This window comes from Gopherus evgoodei, chromosome 1 (genome assembly GCF_007399415.2).
Source record: "Gopherus evgoodei ecotype Sinaloan lineage chromosome 1, rGopEvg1_v1.p, whole genome shotgun sequence".
Classification (NCBI taxonomy): domain Eukaryota; kingdom Metazoa; phylum Chordata; order Testudines; family Testudinidae; genus Gopherus; species Gopherus evgoodei.
Window position 1 is genome coordinate 259,417,431 of NC_044322.1, and position 19,850 is coordinate 259,437,280.

The window sequence follows — 19,850 nt, forward strand, 5'->3', positions numbered from 1 at the left end:
GAGAAAGGAGTTATCTTACAAGTGGAGAACCAATGTTGACAAGGCCAGTTCAGTCAGGGTGGATCTGGTCCACTCCCAATAATTGATGAGGAGGTGTCAATACCAAGAGAGGGAAAATTGCTTTTATAGTGAGCCAGCCACTCTCCGTCCCTATTCAAGCCCAAATTGATGATATTAAGTTTGATAAAAATTTAAGTTGTGGGAAATTATGGGAGCTTTCATGAGTGGGGTTGGTCAGACAATAATTATTTAATGGTAGTAGATGTTGAGATTCAAAAAGTTAAAGCTTTATTACTGTTAAAACACATTGTCAATGTCACATGTCAAAATATACAAGGTAAATATCCTTAAATCAAACTCTAATAAGTTCTCAAGCAGCATTTTTCTTACTTTGCCTGTCTGTAAATTGAAATAATTAATAATGGAAATATTTTTTCAATGGTTTTGTGTGTGTGGTGACATTGATGTTTACTGACATTTACCAATAAAAATCTAAACCCTCTAAGTCTAATTATAAACCATTTGAAAGTTTCCAATCCTCTGATTTTGAGGAAAGGGGTTATCTGATAAAGATAAACAAAACCCTCTAAAACAGGCCTTCTCTCAAATCCACTATGTACAAGGTGTTTTGAGACATTCTGTTTAAATATCTTTGAGTTGTTTTCTCCTTCAATCATTTTGAATGCCTTCAAGAGTCATATCTTTGAAATAGTGTTGCTTCTTTTACAGTTACACAGGGATACTTTTGACTTTGCTTCACAATCCTGTGGCCATTGTCTTTACTGCTCATGGAATGATGCACATTAATTCTGATGGAGGGAATCTTAGGGGCACTTAGAGGCTAAAGATCAAAATGTTCAAACTTGGATGCTAAAGTTAGCCACTTTAAATCCATATTTAGGCAGCTAAATGAAGCAGTCTGATTACCAAAGGTGCCAAATGCTTCTGCGCTCCTACTGAAGTATGGTTATGCGCACCTCTGAAAATCTAGCTACTTCTGTCTAGATGCTTAAGTATGGATTTGGGTGACTAACTAGGCACCAAATTTTGAAAACTTTGTCCTAAATTCTCATTCCAGTTTTATTACTCAGTATACTTTGTAGAGTGTTTATATTAGTCTCATGAGAAGTTGAGAGGATGCCATAATGCTTTATAACTAAGATTACTTCAAATATAAGATCTTTATGTGTTTAAAATAATACTCTTTGCTTATTGTATATAAAAGTATATTTCCATGATCAAAAAAGAGAGTTGTATGTGTTTCTTCCAGGGCAAGATGACAGTAATATCTTAGTGGAAACATAGAGCCCTGTCAGATTACAAAAGTATCTAACTATCTATCTGTTTGTTTTCAACACTACAGGTACGAAAGACATTCTTCACTTTAGCATTCTGTGACTTTTGTCGAAAGCTGCTTTTCCAGGGATTTCGATGCCAGACTTGTGGTTATAAATTTCACCAGCGCTGTAGTACAGAGGTGCCACTGATGTGTGTTAATTATGACCAACTTGAGTAAGTAATCAAAACTCCTGTGTTCTTTAATTGAGACTTTTGTCGAGTTTCTTTATATGACACAAAAACTAGTTGACAGATGTGACTGAAAAAGTCAAGAGAAGTGTCTGAGAAAATACAATAGCGAAGCTGTTTCAGTGAGAGTATACAGTTCTTATTTTCTCAGTGCTGGTTCAGATAACCAGTTCAAGTTTTCTGTTTGTACTGTGAAACTCTTTCTTAGAAGATGAATAGGAGGGCTGAAATCTTGATTCAGCAAGATAAACTTTGCACTGGTCACATATGTTGTTATCCAGTCAAAAAAATTTCCTTACGAGGGGAATGATAGTGACTCACTTAAATGTGTTTAGATGCAGGTGTATTATCTTTGGTCAGCTACTGTTAATTTGCTCTCAAATAACATTGGACTTACTTGATCAATTAGACAAAGTTGACATTTGTTTTACTGCAGGCTTGGTTGAAAAATAAAACCCGCTGGTGGTTTTTATATACCTGGATAAAAAGTATCAAGCAGAATCAAGAAAAGTGCAGAATGTTTCAATATGCATTTGTTCTTGAATTTTTATACTCAATTTGTTCTGTACCAGGACTCTTAACCAAGGTTTCTGCTCAATCTGTAGTGATCTTAGTACCTATCAGTTCCAACAGGGCCAAGTAAAACCATTTAAAAAGACTTCCCCATTAGGGAAGGCTTCCAAATGTTTTTTAAGCTTTACTTCCAGCTTGCATTCATCACAATTTCCCTGGCCTCTTCCAGATGATGAACTAAGAGTTGTGGGTGCAGTTGTTTTATCATTGTCATAGCCCCATTTGAAAGTCCCTTTTTAATATTATACTACCACCTTCCATATAAGGTTACATCACAGTCTTCTTTATAAATTACTGTGATTTAACACAAAGGTATAAGTTGCCTGCTTTTACACTGCTTAGAAACTAGGTTTTTACAATTTCTAGCACTCAGAGGTCAAAGTAATTTTAGACAAAATAGTGTTCAAAGCACTAACTCTTGCTCCCTTTCAGTTAACTAACAGCTTGTGAAAACATGCAGGCTCGTCTACCAGTGCATTCTCTAGTCTAAAATTTAGAATTTGATACAGGATTTTTTTTTTCTTCTGTGCATATTATGTTGTGAACCTTCTGGGTTTTGCACAAGTTAGGTTTGTTTTTGTTTTGTTTTTGTTCTTGCCTCACAGTTTGCTGTTTGTCTCCAAGTTTTTTGAACACCACCCAATATCGCAGGAGGAGGCCTCCTTAGGAGAGACCACCCAAGCATCTGGATCGTACTCCTCAGTGCCCCCATCAGATCCTATTGGGTAGGACCTTACTCCTGCTGCTTAATGACTTGACGTTTTAGTACTGTTTGCCTTGATGTATTCTGAGTATTGCTTCAGAGCCCCTTCGCTCACCTGCATAATTACGTCCCTATCTTGCTAATACTTGCACATGTGCTCAACTTTTAAGTTCACCAGTAGTACCACTGATTTCAGTGGGAACTAGTCACATGTTTGAAGTGAAGTATATGCATAAATGTTTGCAGGATTGGGACCTTAGTTGTACTTTTTTGCCTTTAGTGGTAATGCAGGCCTGGTCTAAACTGGAAAGTTTTTTGATATATCTTTAGGTTTTTTCAGTATAAATTGCTTTGCATCCACACACAAATGCTCTCTTTTTGCTTTATTTTGCATCTTATCCAGCTATAACTAATTTGCTTTGAAGCAACATAACTTTATTTCAGAATGAGTTATAGCAGTGTATGGTTTGTATGGACACATCTCCATTTCAGATGAACAACACTGCTTCAGGTAGTCCTCCCACTACCATTCCTACCTGCACATTACTTCACATCTACATTGGCCTGCTGGCTACCTGTGCTTTGGGGTCCTCTTGACTGGATGTCCCCCCTCTGTTTAAACACTGACATGTACCCATATCCATCTGTTTGCGATGCCAGCTTGTGATAAATTCACAGACACCAAATCCTTTCCAGCCACCGTGCTCTGTACTTCTGCATGTTCCCATCAGGGAATGCTGTACTGCCTTGCCCTGTGGAGAGAAGAATATGTTTACTCTCATCTATCCAGTAATCACCAGAATGCCAAGATCCACCAGCAGCTAGCAGAGCAAATGCTGTGCCAAAGCAAGCAGCTGTGCCAAAGCAAGCAGCTGATTCAGAATAACTAAAAATGCTAAAGATAAAAACAAGACCTCTGTTAATGATCCCATCACATATGTATGCTGTGAAGAGCTGGAGTGGATTTTTGCCCAAGAGGCCACCACAGAACCCCGGGATATGTTGGCAGCTGAGCCATGGTCCATAATAAAACAGACACACCTTTGGAAACTACACAGGCAACCATGGACACCTGACCAGGAGGGATTTCCCCTGTGCAGCCAAGTTCTCTTTAACAGAAACCCAGCTTGATACACCCCCAGGGACCGTGCCAGAGAGCTAGAATCAGAATGCTGCAGAGGGGATTTCATCCAGTAAGTACTGAGTGCTATATTACTATTATCCATCCCGTTAGTGCCTGCTTAGGGGGATTTGGAAACCTTTCTTCTAGGTGCTGGCTGTGCGATGCCATGTCTGGTGGATGTTGCTATAACAATGGCAGACGTGTCCATCTCTTTGCAGCACCCTTACTCCTTGGCTTACTCAGCTTTTCTCTGGTCCCAACAGCAAGGAAGCTGGAAACACAAACTGAAAATACAAATTGTTAAAAGTAGCTTTTCTCCTCCATGTTTAATCCCGTGCCCATAGACCAAAACACACCACATCACTTCTTCCTCATGAGGCTTGATGTTAAATTCTCTATCCCTCAACCATCTCTGCCCCCACCCGCTACCAACCAAATGGCACTACACTGGTGACTAGATAGCAGAGAGAAAAATGTAAAAACAAATTGCTTCCAATGTAGGCAACGAAAAAGCAAGACATAGTAGAAAATTCATGTAAGACCATAGTTTAGACATAGCCTTGAGTTTTCTCGTATATGCGAAGGTGAACAAGATAAATTGGCCACTAGAAGTTCTTTTAGACATTTCAGATTTAAAAATTGTATTTATTACATAGACTTGAAGGCATATGTGGTGGCAGGCGTTATAAAAGGCATGTAAGCTTTTCACAGAGCAATCATTTATTGCAATACATTGTATTGGTAAAGCCAGTTCAGGATATGCATCACAGCTGCAAAATTCTGTTTATTTTGTAGTGTGCTTTATGCTGATCAGATGGTTTAGAATTAGAAATAAGACTTGTAAGCAAAGATAGTGATATAGTTTTGACACAGACATTACAAGATATTGCTGCCGTCCCAGAGAGACTCATGTAGGTAATGCTTCCCTCCTGCATCAGCTCAGTGACCAATAACAAATAACGATGCTACATATCTTCCTGGTTGTCCTTTGCTTTCTGAACATGCCTCAGAGTAATACCCACCAATGTAAGGGCAGGCTGCAGAGTTCTACAAACAATTAGCCTGTCTCATGGGAACACACATGCCTTCCATTCCCCCATCCCCAGACAAGCAAACACACATACACAAAATGTAAGGATAGTTTTAATTTAAAGGGCACTACTACACCATACTGCAGGGGACCCCACTTGAGGGCAAATAACGTCAAAAAAGTATTATATCCAAGTGTACCCCAGGCTGGGAAGAACTCAAAGGAATGGAATTCTAAAATTGAGAAAATTTGGAGAGAAGTAACATTTTGTCATTTGTGGCTATTATATTGGTATAGTAACTACGTGTATGGTTTCTCTGTTCTCCTAGCCTGTGGCATGGCATAGCCCACATTGAATGGGGTATTACCAATAGCTGAATTCCTGGCAATCCTCAGAGGGTAGCGAGAGAAGACGAAGATGTTTGGTGACCTCATGAATGAGACCCAGCAGAGGGCAAAAAACCCAAAGAATGGAGGGAAAGATTTGTGCTGCAGGACGGGAGTGAGAGAGAGGACAACAGGGCATATGCTGAGGAGTTGTCAAGAGAGCACTTGGACTGACTGACCAGAGAAAGGGAGATGCAGGAAAAAATGTTGGACATGATGCAGAAGGAGACATATTTGCTGGAGAACAGTGTTACGCTATATTCCTGTGTAACACTCTAACTTAATCCTGTGCTGCCGCCTATTAAGATCACAGTGTATTGGGAGCCCCCTTTCATTCCCCAACTGCAAGAGAGAGACCGTTCCCCACTCCATTCAACCCCCAAGACAAGGAGAGAACACCAACGATCCCCACCTACACATTTTTGAGTCCCTAAAGAAATATATATTCACTTTATACCTTTTAGCGCAAACTTAAAAAGAATTTTCTTGTGTTAAATCAGTAGTTTTGTTTACTATTGTACTTGTATCAGTGAAGTTTTTCAGCCAGCTCTTCCTACCAATATGCATTCCTAATAAAATTAATTCACAAACTGTATAAGCTACTTTGCATTCATTTCATTCAGTACATTATGTCTATTTTCCTCACCTGCACCCTGCTCTCAAATAGCACATTGCACCTGTGACCTAGTTCCCTGGACCACAGGGACATTTGATTGAGGCATCCTTTCTGGGTATTCATAGTGTTCCAAAAGTCTCTCTAGTGTCAATTTAGCCACACCAAACTGGTTAGTTACTGACTGGTACAATTGGAAGTGGCGACCTTCCATTTCGCAGTGGCCACATAGTTCTCCATGTTAAGGGGGGGACACTCATTGTGGTGGTCCAGTATTGCAACTCCAGTTTGAGTTCTAGACAGATTCCTAGGAAAGCGCCCTTCTGTGTCCTGAAGGATTGCAGCACTGTCCCAGCCCACTGGTAGGTGCTGACTGGCTGGGGCCACAAGTAATGTTGCACTGAGTAAAGCCTGTCACAGAAAATGTGCAGAAGTAGCTGCTCCTTCTCTAGTAGTATCTGCCTGACATGCATCTGAGGAAGTGGGTATTCACCCACGAAAGCTCATGCTCCAAAACGTCTGTTAGTCTATAAGGTGCCACAGGATTCTTTGCTGCTTTTACAGATCCAGACTAACACGGCTACCCTCTGATACTTGCCTGACATTGTTTGTGATATCCATTTTATCCACATGGAGGGAGAGGGGTCAAGTCTGGCTTAAGGGGAAAGGGTATTCTTGCCCTCCTGCAGTGGGAAGTCCTGGCCAAGGCTGCCCTGCACTCACCCCACAGCAGCAGCTCTGAGGGTCGGCAGGGTCTGAGCCTGGCTCCCTGCTCTGGGTGATGTGACCACGTGCCCTGAATGGGGAGCCAGGCCGTACCCTGTGGACAGGGACCACCACTACGGGATGAGTTTTTTCATTTTCTTTTCTTTTATACATTATTTGTTTTATTTCATGTTATTTCATATTTGTGAAAAACACAGAGCTCTAGCGATCTTCCATCTCCTTCAAAGCCACCTGCTTGATTGCCAGTACATCTGGAGTGCCTTGTTTGTGTTAATTAGGGTTGCCACTTATTTCTAAAAATCAGACCCCCTGAGGCTCTCCCCCTGCCCTTCGCCTTCCCTTGAGGCCCAACCCCTGCTCTCCCCCCTCTCTTTTCCTCATTGCTTGGTTCTCTCCACTTCCCTCTGCTCCAGGGCTGGGCTGGGAGTTTCAGCCTGCTGCAGAGTCTGCTGCTTGCCTGCCCACAAGATGCAGGTAGGAGGTGGCCCTGGCTGGATAGGAGCTTGCAGGCAGGTTGATGACCTGGTGCCTCTGCCCAGCACCACGGTAACAGGACTTTTGGAGTCTGGTCAGTACATTTGACGGGATGCTGTCAGGTCCCCTTTTTGACCAGAAAACCAGACACTTGGCAATCCTAATAATGGTCAGGATCAAGGTGCTCGGCATCCTGGCTGGTTGTAGTGTGAAAATTTGTTTGAAACTTTGAAAAAATGGTGCTGGCTAGCGAAAAACAGACTAATTATGGCATACAGTGAAAGGAATCATGGGCATTTGACCCAAGTCCCAGAATTCTAGTAGGTAATCTCACAATCTACCATGATAAATAACTTATAATGCATTGAGCCTAGCACCAGAGAATTGTACCCTGAGATACCAGCCCAGAAAACGGCACTTATTTTGAAAAATCATAGTTCTGTGTAGATGCTGCTTCTCACAGGCGAAGTGGCATAAGCCACTTTAGACAGAGCAATGTTGGATACACTCTTTCACTTTTATTGTATCTGTATAACTATGGTGAGGGAAAAACTATGTCAAAAAACCTTTCCTGGGTAGACAGAGCCTTAAGCACATGAAAAGTCACATTGGTGGGTGTAAGGAAACATAGACAATTCATCTTTGGTATTTGTAAGGGGAATAGAATTTTAAAAGACAATTATATATTTAAAAAAATGTTTCAGGCCTCTAGATATTTTGAGGACATTGTGTGAGGAGATGAGGGGAGTTGTGGTTCTGTAAAATCTGTGCAATATTGTCATTTACAGGCATATATCCGAGCTTCATTCCTGTTCCCAGTGGCCTCGAACTTGTGTTGTACCAATTATATCAGACCAGTAAAAACCAGCAGGATCTTATTAAAGGGGACAAGGCAAAGATGCCACATTTATTATGATAACAATTTATGACTAATAACTAATATCTTAATTCTTATACACACACATTATACCTAATACCTATACACACACACACACACACATTCACATTATACCTAATGGTGTTCTGCAGCTGCTGCATAGTTACCAGTCCTGAAGATAGCTTAAGTTCATGGCTTGATTTTGCAGCTTGGGTTCGTAGCTTGTGGCAGCTAACTGGCCAGGAAAGCTGGGCACAAGGCTGAGCTGGATCTCTGTTGGGCAGGCACCGATGTTCTTCCATGTTGGCAGCAGAATGTTACCCAGAGTTTCTCATCTCACCCTTCTTTTTTATAGGCTTTTAGTTTGGATTCAAAGTCTATAGGTCTTGCTGTGTCACGCTGCCTCTGGGTTTAGATTGATCACCCATCAATTGCAGGCGTGACTTTCAGCCTTGGACCTGGCTTTGATCTTCCTTCTGTTGTCCTTTTCTTTTTAAGGTGGATGCTTCTTACTTTGTTTAGGGCTGTTGTCTAGGTCTTCAGCCGTTGGTATTTGAACTTTATCTCATCAGGACAGGCTGGGGCTGGAGGTTGATTCCATCATTCATACATACCTCATTCACACATCTAAACTAAACTAATAAGATTACAGCAGGGTTTGCAAAAAGGAAGGTTGGAGGAAGCTTTTACAAAATGGAGTGAGTGTTTTAAAATGGGGTTTGAATTACAATATGGAACAGAAGTTACAGTGTAGGCAAGTGTAGTGAATGGTTAACAGAAGTTACATAAATAAAGTGAACAATTAAAAACAATTTCATTTATCAGTTCTACACTTGCATCACTTGAAATCAATGGGAATGTTGCTATTTGTGACAATGGGCTAAAGATTAAATCTTAGACTATGTCTCATCAGTGCAATAACTTAAGCATGCTCTTCTTTCTTGGGAGAGTGAACGTTATTTTTCTCTCTCTCAGAAATTCCTGCAGATTGATGTCAGTAAAATAGAAATCAAAACAGGACTTCATCCTCCCTTTTAGCACAAACACACTGTAGAAATACAGAGTCTGTTTTCTATTGTTATAGGAGTTAAAGTAATGTCTCTTAAGGGGTAGGGATGTGCCAGGCATTTGCCATATAAGCCATTAATATTTTATTTATGACTGATTTGAAGGTCTCCACAGTGGAAGACTGGAATATAAGTATATGGGCCTGGGAAGATACTGTGCTGGATAACGTCACAAACCTCCCAGTACGCCCAGAAAGAACTCTCTTCTCATATAGCCTGGAAACTGAGAGTTAACCACAAACATCAGAGAAGCAGCAGACTTTCAGAATTTGGCACATAAACTACTCCTCTCCTTTATGAGTCCTGGAAGTGCATCACAGCACCAGTTTGCTGCATCTGTGCCACAGTAAACAACGCTTCTCATAAGAACATAAAAATGGCCCTATTGGGTCAGACCAGAGGTCCATTTAGCTCCATATCCTGTCTTCTGAGAGTGGCCAGTGCCAGGTGCCCCAGAGGGAATGAACAGAACAGGTATTCATTAAGTGATCCATCCCCAGTTGCTCATTCCCAGCTTCTGGCAAACGGAGGCTAGGGACACTGCCTACAACTTCTGGGGCATATGGCTGCAGGCAGGTCCCTGATAACTCATGCCAGGCTTCACATGAAGTGTCTCCAGGTGTGGTTCTGCTCAGTTTACAGGCCGAACAGAGACAGATTAGACCAAGGGTCCCCAACGTGTCGCTGCCGAAATGCCGTGGAAATCGGCGGCATTTCGGCGGATGCTCCACTGCCACCACGGTCCTTGGTCTGGCGCCTGCCAGACAAAAAGATTGGGTACCACTGGATTAGACAAACCTCTCTTGCTGCCCACCAAAGTCAAACACTCCCTGGACAAGTGGAAGGACCCAACAAATGTCTGCACAGGGATCCCCTTCTTGGAAACTTCCCCATCATTACTACTCACCATTGATGCATCCCTCATAGGGTAGTGCGCACATCTCAACAACCCCATGACAAAGGGCAAGTGGTCATCCATGGAGACAAGTCTATACATCATCCTCTTTCAACTCAGAGCAGTCAGATGCGCTTCCTTCCTTCCGCTGATCAGAAGTACACATACGGGGTCATAAAAGACAACATAGCAGGCATGTACTGCATTACATAAACAAGGGGGGCACCAGATTACCCTCCCTTTGCACAAAAGTACCTTAGCTATGGAACCTGGTGCCTTTCCTACAGGTTCACAATATCAGTGTTGTACCTTCCAGGAGTACAGAACCTGACTTCAGACAGTCTCAGCAACAGGTTCCCACATGACCACGAATGGGAGATGAACTCAGAAGTACTACACGACATATTCCGATGGTGGGGACACAGACCATAGACTTATTTGCCACTTAACCTGAACAAGAAATCTCCATCCTACTGCTCCAGGGCAGGCCTCAGAGAACACTCCTTAGGGGACGCTCTCCTTCTCTCATGGAATAAGGGCCTTCTATACATCCCTTTATTATTAAAATTCCTGTAAAAAGTAAGAGAGAGCAAATGTCATACTGATTGCTGTGGTACCCTTACCTGTCGCAGCTGGCAAGGTGTTTGCCAGCCCCTCTTCAGCCCACTCCATACCTCCTCTTGCAGAACAAAAGACACACACTCCCCCACAAACTGCAGATACTCTGTCTCAAGGCCTGGCTCCTTCATGGTTCAGCGCATAGAAACATCCTGCTCTGAGAAGGTACAGAAAGTATTACTACACAGTAGGAAATTGGCTACTCGTCATACGTACCTGCAAAAGTGGACCAGGTTTCAGATTTGATGTAATTCCAAGCAAATTTCCCCGACATCTGCTGTTCTCAAAATGGAAATCAGGACTATCTCTTAGTTCACTGAAAGTACACCTAGCAGCCTTTAATCAACACATAGAGGGATACTGAGGTCAGAGTACCACTGTCTTAAAGTAAATGATGCAGGCTATCGTAGATGGGAAAACTCAGGGTCCCTTATTCCCTTGCAAATGTTCCCCAGAAGGAAAAGAAAATCAAGACAGATTGTACTTCCCCAATGCTTAGCTTTTTGGAGAAGGGTAGTGAATGCACAGTAATTTAATTGAAAGAAGCCATCTATTTCCAGGGCCTATGCTAAACTATATAGAATCTCTAATGAAAAATGGGATAAATATGGCTCTGCCCATAAGGTAGACTTCAAGATATCCTCCTTGGGTTAAAAATAAAAAAAATCACTGTCTCTGTTGAGGGTGCTGTTGCCCCTAAAGATCAATGAACAAAAGATTAGAAAGAATTTATTTAAAGGGGACATGATAGAACTTTGTTGGTGCTGCATGCTGCTTTGTCCTTTGCCTCCACTTTTAAAGCCCTTCGCTATGCTAGCCTTTGTGGTTGTGGTTCACTCATCTATCAGTCTCCAGACTGGAGGACTGCTCTGTTATGAGAAGCCATATTTGCAATTACTTCAAATTGACTGTTACCTGCTATCAAGTGTGCTATAAGTGTAAAGTTACCTTTGAAGAAGAAAAGCAAACGTTTCTCATTGACTTTTTGCCTAAATCTATTAAAACTTACCAACAGACCCAGCAATGATTGACCTTGAATTGAATAATAGACAAGTATTGTTTTACTACCCTTCATCAGAATACCAAGATAAGTGACATCTTGCCTTTTTACTGATAAAAAGATAGGCACATGTAGATATTTTCTTTGTTAAGTAAATGACACAGAACTCCACAAATCAAATGTGAAGGTTTTAACGGGATTTTAATGACCTGCAACAGCTACTTTTCCTCAAAAACGGATCTAAATATTCTGAACTGTATGTTTCAGGTCAAAACTCTCCAATTCAGTGATTGTAATATTTATAAGTAGTGTTTAAAAATATTTAATTGTTCTAAGTGATTTGCTGAAGACAGAGGTTAAAAGTTAGTATTTTTATTTTTAGTTTGATACTAATAATTTCAATTCCAATGACAGCCATAACATTGTTACCTTTGCTAACTTATAGTTTTCAGTCCATCTCTACTGTGCAGCAGTCATATTCTTATATGCACTGTATTCTGCAAGATCATTCAAACGCAGGTCACTGATGTAGTACATCACCTTTAGTTCTCATTGGGTTACCATTAAGAAAGGGGTACCACATTTGCCCCTTAGTATAAGAAGCTGTGGAGCAGCCCATTCTCTGCAATGCACATCTAGCCTCATTGATTCCTAGCATAAAGGGATTAACACAGGTAACTAGATGCAGTAAAGATTGTTTATGCTTTAACCCCAGAACATTCTGTTTCACCGTTTTGTAATCAGGGAGTTCACACAGCAGGGATTAGTTACAATTAATCCTAGGGGAGAATAGACAGTTAAATATAAATTGGTTTTGATTGGGTCTTTATACTGGCCTAGTAAAGAAATGATCTTTTTATATATATCATAATTGAAAAGAAAAGGTTTTGCCACACCCACTATAGAATATGTGAAACCATTTGTACCCCTAAATCCTCTTTTTCCTTGACTTTGTTTCTCAGACCACCAATTCTCCCTAGTCCTTCTCCTTCAAAATCCATTCCAATCCCACAGCCCTTCCGACCAGCAGATGAAGACCATCGGAATCAATTTGGGCAACGAGACCGCTCGTCTTCGGCACCCAATGTGCACATCAATACAATAGAGCCTGTCAATATTGATGTAAGTATCAATATATGTTTGATCAGTAACAGTGCAATTGATCAGCTTTCTTAATACATGCCACTGTGCTCGTAAAACACACAGATGTTATTGTTCTAAATAAATCCTTGTTGATCTGCGTAAATCTTCATAAATCTTAACTAACAAAAGAAGAGTTTTTACCAGTCAGAGCTGGGAAAAAATCAGGCAATCCCTTCACAAATAATATTAAATCTCTCTTGACAATCATATCCCCACTCCTCCACACAAGCACATTGCCACAAACAATTAGTTTTAAGATCAGTTCCTGAACTTGTTGTTATTGCTAGCAACACCCCACAGTGATGATTCTGAAAAGCCAGTAACAACTCTTGCAAGACATCCCAAGTATTGGAAATGTTGTTTTAAATGTTTGATTTCTTGTATCACTTACAATGGGAATAACGTTTCTGGCATTGGAGGATGTGGTTCTTGCAATAAACTGAATTTGAAATTACCAGATGCTGCTTTGAATCTCAGAAATGGTCTGTTGTCCTATGTGTATCACCCTTAACATTTTCCTTGAACCTCCAATAATTTTCTACAATTTGATTGTCTTGAATTTTTTTGTCTGTATCCTTTGACATTTTGGAGGCTGAATTTTACGATTTATGAAAATGAAGGACAAATACATTGTTTCGAACTAGGCATAATGCTGGCCAGCACTATGCAAACTATTGCTGACACCAGTATCTTCCCAGTTTTTCTAACCCATACCTGTATCCTAGAGAGGAAAGGTGAGTGAAGTAATATCTTTTATTGGACCAACTTCTGTTGATGGAAGAGACAAGTCTTCGAGCTTACACAGAGCTCTTCTTCGGGTCTGGGAAATGTACTCAGGTGTGTCACAGCTAAATACAAGGTGGAACAGATTGTTTAGCATAAGCAGTTAACACACATTTTCAAGGGAACATTCAGTGAAGTGACCTGTTAACACCTCTCCAGTTATAGGGGGCGAAAGCTGGGGGAGGGGACGGAGAGAAGGGGGAGAGATTTAATGGGTTATAGATAGTTGTAATAAGCCAAAAGTCCAATGTCTCTATTCAGTCCTCGATTTTTTAGTTTCTAGCAAAGTCATTTGAAGGTGTGCAGGTTTCCTTTGAGGGTGATGACTGAGAGGTCAGATATAGAATGATTTTTTTGGGATAACTGTTCACTCACAGATGATATGGTATTTTTGTCTTTTAGCATTTTTCTGTGTGAGTCCATTCAAGAATGTAATGATTGTCTTATTTCACCTGTGTAGTTGATATTGGAGCATTTAGTGCACAGGATGAGGTATACTACATGTTGTGCTAGGCATATGTAGGATCTTGAAAAGTGTGTTGTGGAGGGTGTTGATCATTGTAGCAGTGGAGATATGTCTGCAGACTTTGTATCTGTTCTGGCAGGGTCTGGTGTTGCTTTGAGTTGTTGTATCCTGGTCTGTGGGGAGTTTGCTTCTGATGATGAGATTGGAGAGACTGGAGCTATGTTTGAGGCCATAAGACAGGGTACGGGAAAGATTTCTTTCAGGATGTGGTCTCCATTGACTATGAGTTTTAACTGTTTAATGATACCCCATATGGGTTCCAATGTGGGGTGATATGTGACAACTGGGGATCTACAGTTGGAGGGGGCTTTACTTCTATAGTGAAGCAGGTCCTTTCGGGGTGTATGGGTGGCCCATTCCATGATGTAATGTACTTCTCTGGTGGAGTGTCCTTGTTTGGTGAAGGCGGTTTTAAGTGTGTTAAGGTGTATATTCTGGAATTTCTCCTCAAAACGTGTTCTGTGGTATCTGAATGCCTGGTTATAGACAACAGATTTCTTGGTGTGTTTGGGGTGGTTACTGGATCTGTTAAAGTAGGTATGGTGATCCATGGGTTTATGTATATAGTTGTCTGTAGGGTTCCACTGTTGAAGCTAATCGTGGTGTCCAGGAAGTTGATGTTAGTGTGGGAGTGTTCTAAAGAAGGTTTAATGGGTAGGTGGTTGTTTTAAAGTTGTGGAGTAAGGGAGTTTAGGTAGTCTGTCCAGAGGATGAAAATATCAGCAATGTAGCCCAGGTATATCATTGGTTTCATGGTGCATTTGTTCAGAAATTCTTCCTCAAGGTGGCCCATGAAGAAATTGGCATATTGGGGAGCTATCCCAGTATCCATGGTTGTTCCCATGGTTTGGACAGAGTGTTGTCGAATGTAAAATTGTTATGGGTGAGGATAAAATGGATGAATTTGGCGATGTGATTGGGATACTAAAGCCTGAATCCTGGTTTTTAGTACCTTCACTTGTCCGTTAGCTTGCCCTCTGAAAATCACTGAGTTGTCAGTTGAGTTGTCTTGATTTAGCAGCAAAGCTACCAAAACATAAAGATGAACAAACTCCTTGAACCTGTGATCTAAGTAAGAGCAAAAGGCTAGTACAACACTTAAGGCTCATTGATGAAAAGAGATGCATGAAGGGAATTTGCATAACTTTTCTCTGTTCAAAAATTGCTGTTTGCTACTATTGTAAAATTGCTCAGTTATTGTCCCTAGATATTTTGTAGCAAATACAATCAATGCATACTACATTGCAACCTAAAAGAACCTGATAAAATTAATCAACATCTTTGAAAAGAACTTGAGAGCATTTGGTGTAGAAATCAGGTACCTTGTTACAGGAAAAGCTTAAGGAAACTTTTGTGAATCAGTATCGTCCACTTATGCAATTGGTGTCTCAGCTTCTGACGTGACATTCAAGAGCATTTTATGTCTCAAACAACATAACTAGAAAAATGATTCCTGATTTGGTTCAATTTTTCCCTTTTTATGTTGACTAATTGCAGGCCTAAATCAATACCTACAACTATGCATCTGTTTTAACTAGCCTATACTTCAAGTTAGTGTTGAGTTACCCTATTTGAAATTAAGTGATTTCTTAAAGTTTCATGCATTATTATATATATTTTGTGTGCTACTGTAATTATTAGATTGTAAGCTCTTCAGGGCAGAGGCTGGCTTTTACTCTTTGGATAATTCTTGGTTTGATGGAGCTTCAATCCTGATGGGGGCTTTTAGGCAATACAGTGATACAAATAATAATATATGAACCAGATACATACACTTGTGCTTTTGTTTGTAGGACTTGATTAGAGACCAGGGGTTACGAGGAGAGGGAGGTAAGTAATCTTAGAACTATCTTCTCTTACTAAATGTAATTACATGATTGCCGTAGCCCCTCCCCTTTGTACTACTTCATTCTTCCAAACACAGACACAGAGAGAAATGTGAAGAGAGCAATGAAATGTATTTACATTTGTTTGTCCATGATGTTTAGCATCTGTCTGATCAGGTTTCAGTCATTCTAGGAGTGGGGGAGAGGGAAGGAGGAAAGGCTGTGAAATGGTAGCCAGTGTTTTTTTTTTTTAATTTAAAAATAATTTTATTTCTAGAGAGGAGGAATCCCCTCTGTTCCTGATGGAGCCTTGAGGTTTCTCCCCAACATATACTTAACCTCCAATTCCATCCTCAAAGCCCTTTATGCCAGCCACTACCTTTGCACCTAAGGAGTCATCAGGGACTTCCTTTGAAGTCTGACAACATGTTTTGTGAACCTGGCCATATAAACTGCCGTGTCTCGTAAATGGCATTAGATACTTGAGCTCCTTCTTCCCTTCTCCCCAGCTGAAGCTGCTGCTTTGCTGAACTGCATGCCTTTGTTAATGTGGGAAACAAATAATTATGACTATTAAAGGCTGGTCTCTTGTATGCCTTTCAACAGCACTGTTGTAGACAGCCTTAACTCTTAGCTAAGGGAAAATTAGTGAAAAAAGACAGAATTACCATTTTTCTTCATGTGTCACACATGAGCCCACAATCACTACTGTGAAGTCTGCTTTCCCTAGGAAGAACCCTAAGCACTGGCTGTCAAGGTCTTGTGAAAACGACTCCTTTGCTGTACTTAGTCACTTGAGATGACATAGCTGACTCTTAATAAAGAGGAGATACATGTAACCCCTCACCCAGCTCCAAATAATAAACAGGCCTGATATTTCCTATTAACTATGACTTGCTTCACCCCTCAGCAAAGTCTTAAGTTAGCCTGATCTCTCTAGCTCAGTGGCTAGGGTCTTGTACCTTAAACTACAGCTGACTTTGGTTTTGCCATCTGTATCTGTTAACTAGTAAGGTGGTAGCTGGCTACTGCTTTGTGTTCCCAGGAGCTATGATTCCTTATACTGGCTCTAGTACCATCCCCTTTTTTTCCTCCTTAAATCCATGAACCTACTGATAAATAATTTACCAGTTTTAACTATCTTGTATGTCTTGGTAGCTGTGGCTTTCAACAAGTTTTGCCCATTATGTTCAGCATTTAAATGTCATACTATCATGTCAGTTTTAACTTTGGTCATAAGCTGTCTGCTTAGCATCTGAGAACAATTGGCTATTCCCAGTCTTGAAAGAATGTTTTTAATAATTGGAGATTTTTTTTTCTCTTCAAAATCCAGAAGCAATCTATGATAGGAGTCAAAGCCTCCTAGTTATTTCCCATGACGACTTTCATTTCTTCTGTGTGTCTGTCTTCCTGTCTCTGCCTGCCCGTCTCTTTCTCTCTAACAGCCCCTTTGAACCAGCTGATGCGCTGTCTTCGGAAATACCAATCCCGGACTCCCAGTCCCCTCCTACATTCTGTCCCCAGTGAAATAGTGTTTGATTTTGAGCCTGGCCCAGTGTTCAGAGGTAGTTGGGCTCTTCTTTCTCATTTTCACCCCAAACAAAATAAGTAACACTACAGATGCTGTTTGTGCCTCACCCTCACACCGTGTGTATGTAAGTGTGTGAGTTTACCAAAACACCTCAATTTTTTGCTTGGCCTGGCTGGAATGCTTTGAATGTGCTTTTCACACATACTCACTTCCACTTTTATACATATGCAACTACTGTATGTTAAATCTGACTTAAAGGTTCTAAAGCAAGGAATTTCAGAGTTAAGGTTTCCATAGTGTCCCTAATATAGCTTGTTCATTGCAGAGATCTCAGATTGCAGTGGAATGAGGCCAAGGACATAGTGACATCCTTAACTTTGAATTTCCTTGACTGTCAATGTAACGTTCTAAGAGTTTTCTATATTTAACATTCTGTTTTTTAAAATTACTATAAGAAATAAAATGCAAATTGCAAACATTTCCCTTGATATTTTGTTAGGTCTTAGGCTTTTGGAGATCACATAAGTGTCAACTTGCTATGATTCATATGTTTTCAGAGAGTTGCACTGACATCAAGTTGGGGATTTAGATAAATTGGATCAGATCAGATCAGACACTAGTGCAGTTATTGCAGTTCTCTGCATAGTCCCATTAAAGTCAATACTTGTTTGTGTACTAAAACTACTAAACAAGACCATCATTTTGACTTCTTATCAGGCCTAAAAATCTCTCAGGCATGAGGCTGTCAACAGATCTGTTGTTGTATTGTACAAAATCCCAGAGTACTCAGTGGGATTTCATGTACTAAAGACACGAAGTATTAAACAATAACCTAGAATATTAGTGTGTGTGTGTGTGTATATATAGACAGATAGATAGATAGTAATTCATAGTCCAGTGCATACTGTGTATGTTTTTCAAATACTACTATTCTGGCTGTTTCAAAGATTTTTGTTTCAGGATACTAAGAGCAATTCACTTTATGGACTAAACTCTTAGAAAATTGTTCCAATGATCTTTTTGAAGAGAGGCATTTGCTGTTCAGTTTTCATCTAACAGACATGACTAAACAAATCAGAATTCATTAAATATTAATTAAAATATATCTTCAGATTACAGGCTAATGGCTTGGTGTACAAGTTTCAGTCCAACAGAAACTGAAGTAGTCAAACTGTAATTACTGGAAAAACTAGCCTTCTAAGTTACTCACAAATAGATTAACTAAAGCAGTTCTAACTTTGTGCTGTAACCATATTCTCATGGAAGGCTGAGTATTGTGTTGCTATTTCTGTATCTTGTGTTTAAAGTTGAGTACAAGAACTTATCTCTAAGGAGGAAACTATTCTTGTTGAACTTTGACATTACAGCTAAAATCTATAATCTAATAAGGTTGTAGGAAAATTGCATCTTTCCTTTAAATGTCAGACAGTTAAGTTGAAATATTTGTAATTCAGAAACATGGTAAAATTAACACACAAAGCTTAGCTATTACAATATTAGTATAAAAAGGAGGAAATACTAAAGTATTCGATTTAAAAATAAAACCCCACCCTTGCAAAATCAGTGGTTTCCACAAGTCTGCTTAGGTAAGACACCTGGCACATTTATCAGTACTAGTGCTTCACACCTTTATGATAATATTCTAGCTACTCCTTCCCAACCTTTATGATGACTTTTCATGATGGCCTGTGTATCCTTTTTGTCTGCTCCCTTTTCAATGCTGGGTTTTGGAGCAGTGAGATCAAACCTAATTGAAAGGGCAGTAGCAGCCGTGGTCTTTGTCTGGCAGACTGGTATGCCTTGAAAAGTAGGAACCATTGAGCTAGTGCAGCTGTTATTAATTGGGATTTTAATACTGCTTCAGCAGAAGTCTCCTTTCTAACAAGAATGGAGCTGCTGCATGAATTAGAGGAAAAAAAAAGTGGCTTCTACCAATTCCTCAAGCACCACTGTAATAGAAAACATCTGTGAAATATTGGAGGTCTTGCATGGTGACATGTAATGTTTAGCAGAGCAGCACAAACTTAACTAAAAAGTGGCACTGTTTTATGTCCCTCATGTTGGGAGTGTCAGTTTAACCTCGCTACCAATAATTATAGGATATTTTAGAAAGCAGTTTGAAGTGGTCTATATAAACAGGCATTGAAGCTCTGAAATGCAATCCTGTTGTTAGTGACATTTTTCTGTGTAGCTTTGTTTACATACACTATGCTAGGCAGATGGACTGCTCTTTTTGTATTTAATGGAATAAAACTCAAGCAGCTAACTAAAGTACTTGTTCTTTTGAATCCCCAGTGCACTCTAGTATGCTACTTTGAAATAAGTGCTCTCTGCTAGCAGCTAGCTTTGAAACAGCCAAATGAGATGGCACTTGAGGACTCAACTGGAAAACATCCCTAGTTTCTATAGTCAATCCATTTTAATCCCA

At 40.2% G+C, this 19,850-nt stretch overlaps 1 protein-coding gene across 2 annotated transcripts in view; it reads left to right on the forward strand.

The window, feature by feature from the left end:
• BRAF (B-Raf proto-oncogene, serine/threonine kinase) overlaps positions 1-19,850 on the forward strand; it is a 131,670-nt gene that overhangs the window by 79,154 nt on the left and 32,666 nt on the right. For both annotated transcript variants that reach the window (XM_030544009.1, XM_030544010.1), the window contains exons 6-9: positions 1,364-1,512; positions 2,706-2,825; positions 12,576-12,735; positions 15,859-15,895. In XM_030544009.1, coding sequence (XP_030399869.1) covers positions 1,364-1,512; positions 2,706-2,825; positions 12,576-12,735; positions 15,859-15,895 — 466 coding nt within the window. The remainder of the gene's footprint in view (positions 1-1,363; positions 1,513-2,705; positions 2,826-12,575; positions 12,736-15,858; positions 15,896-19,850) is intronic.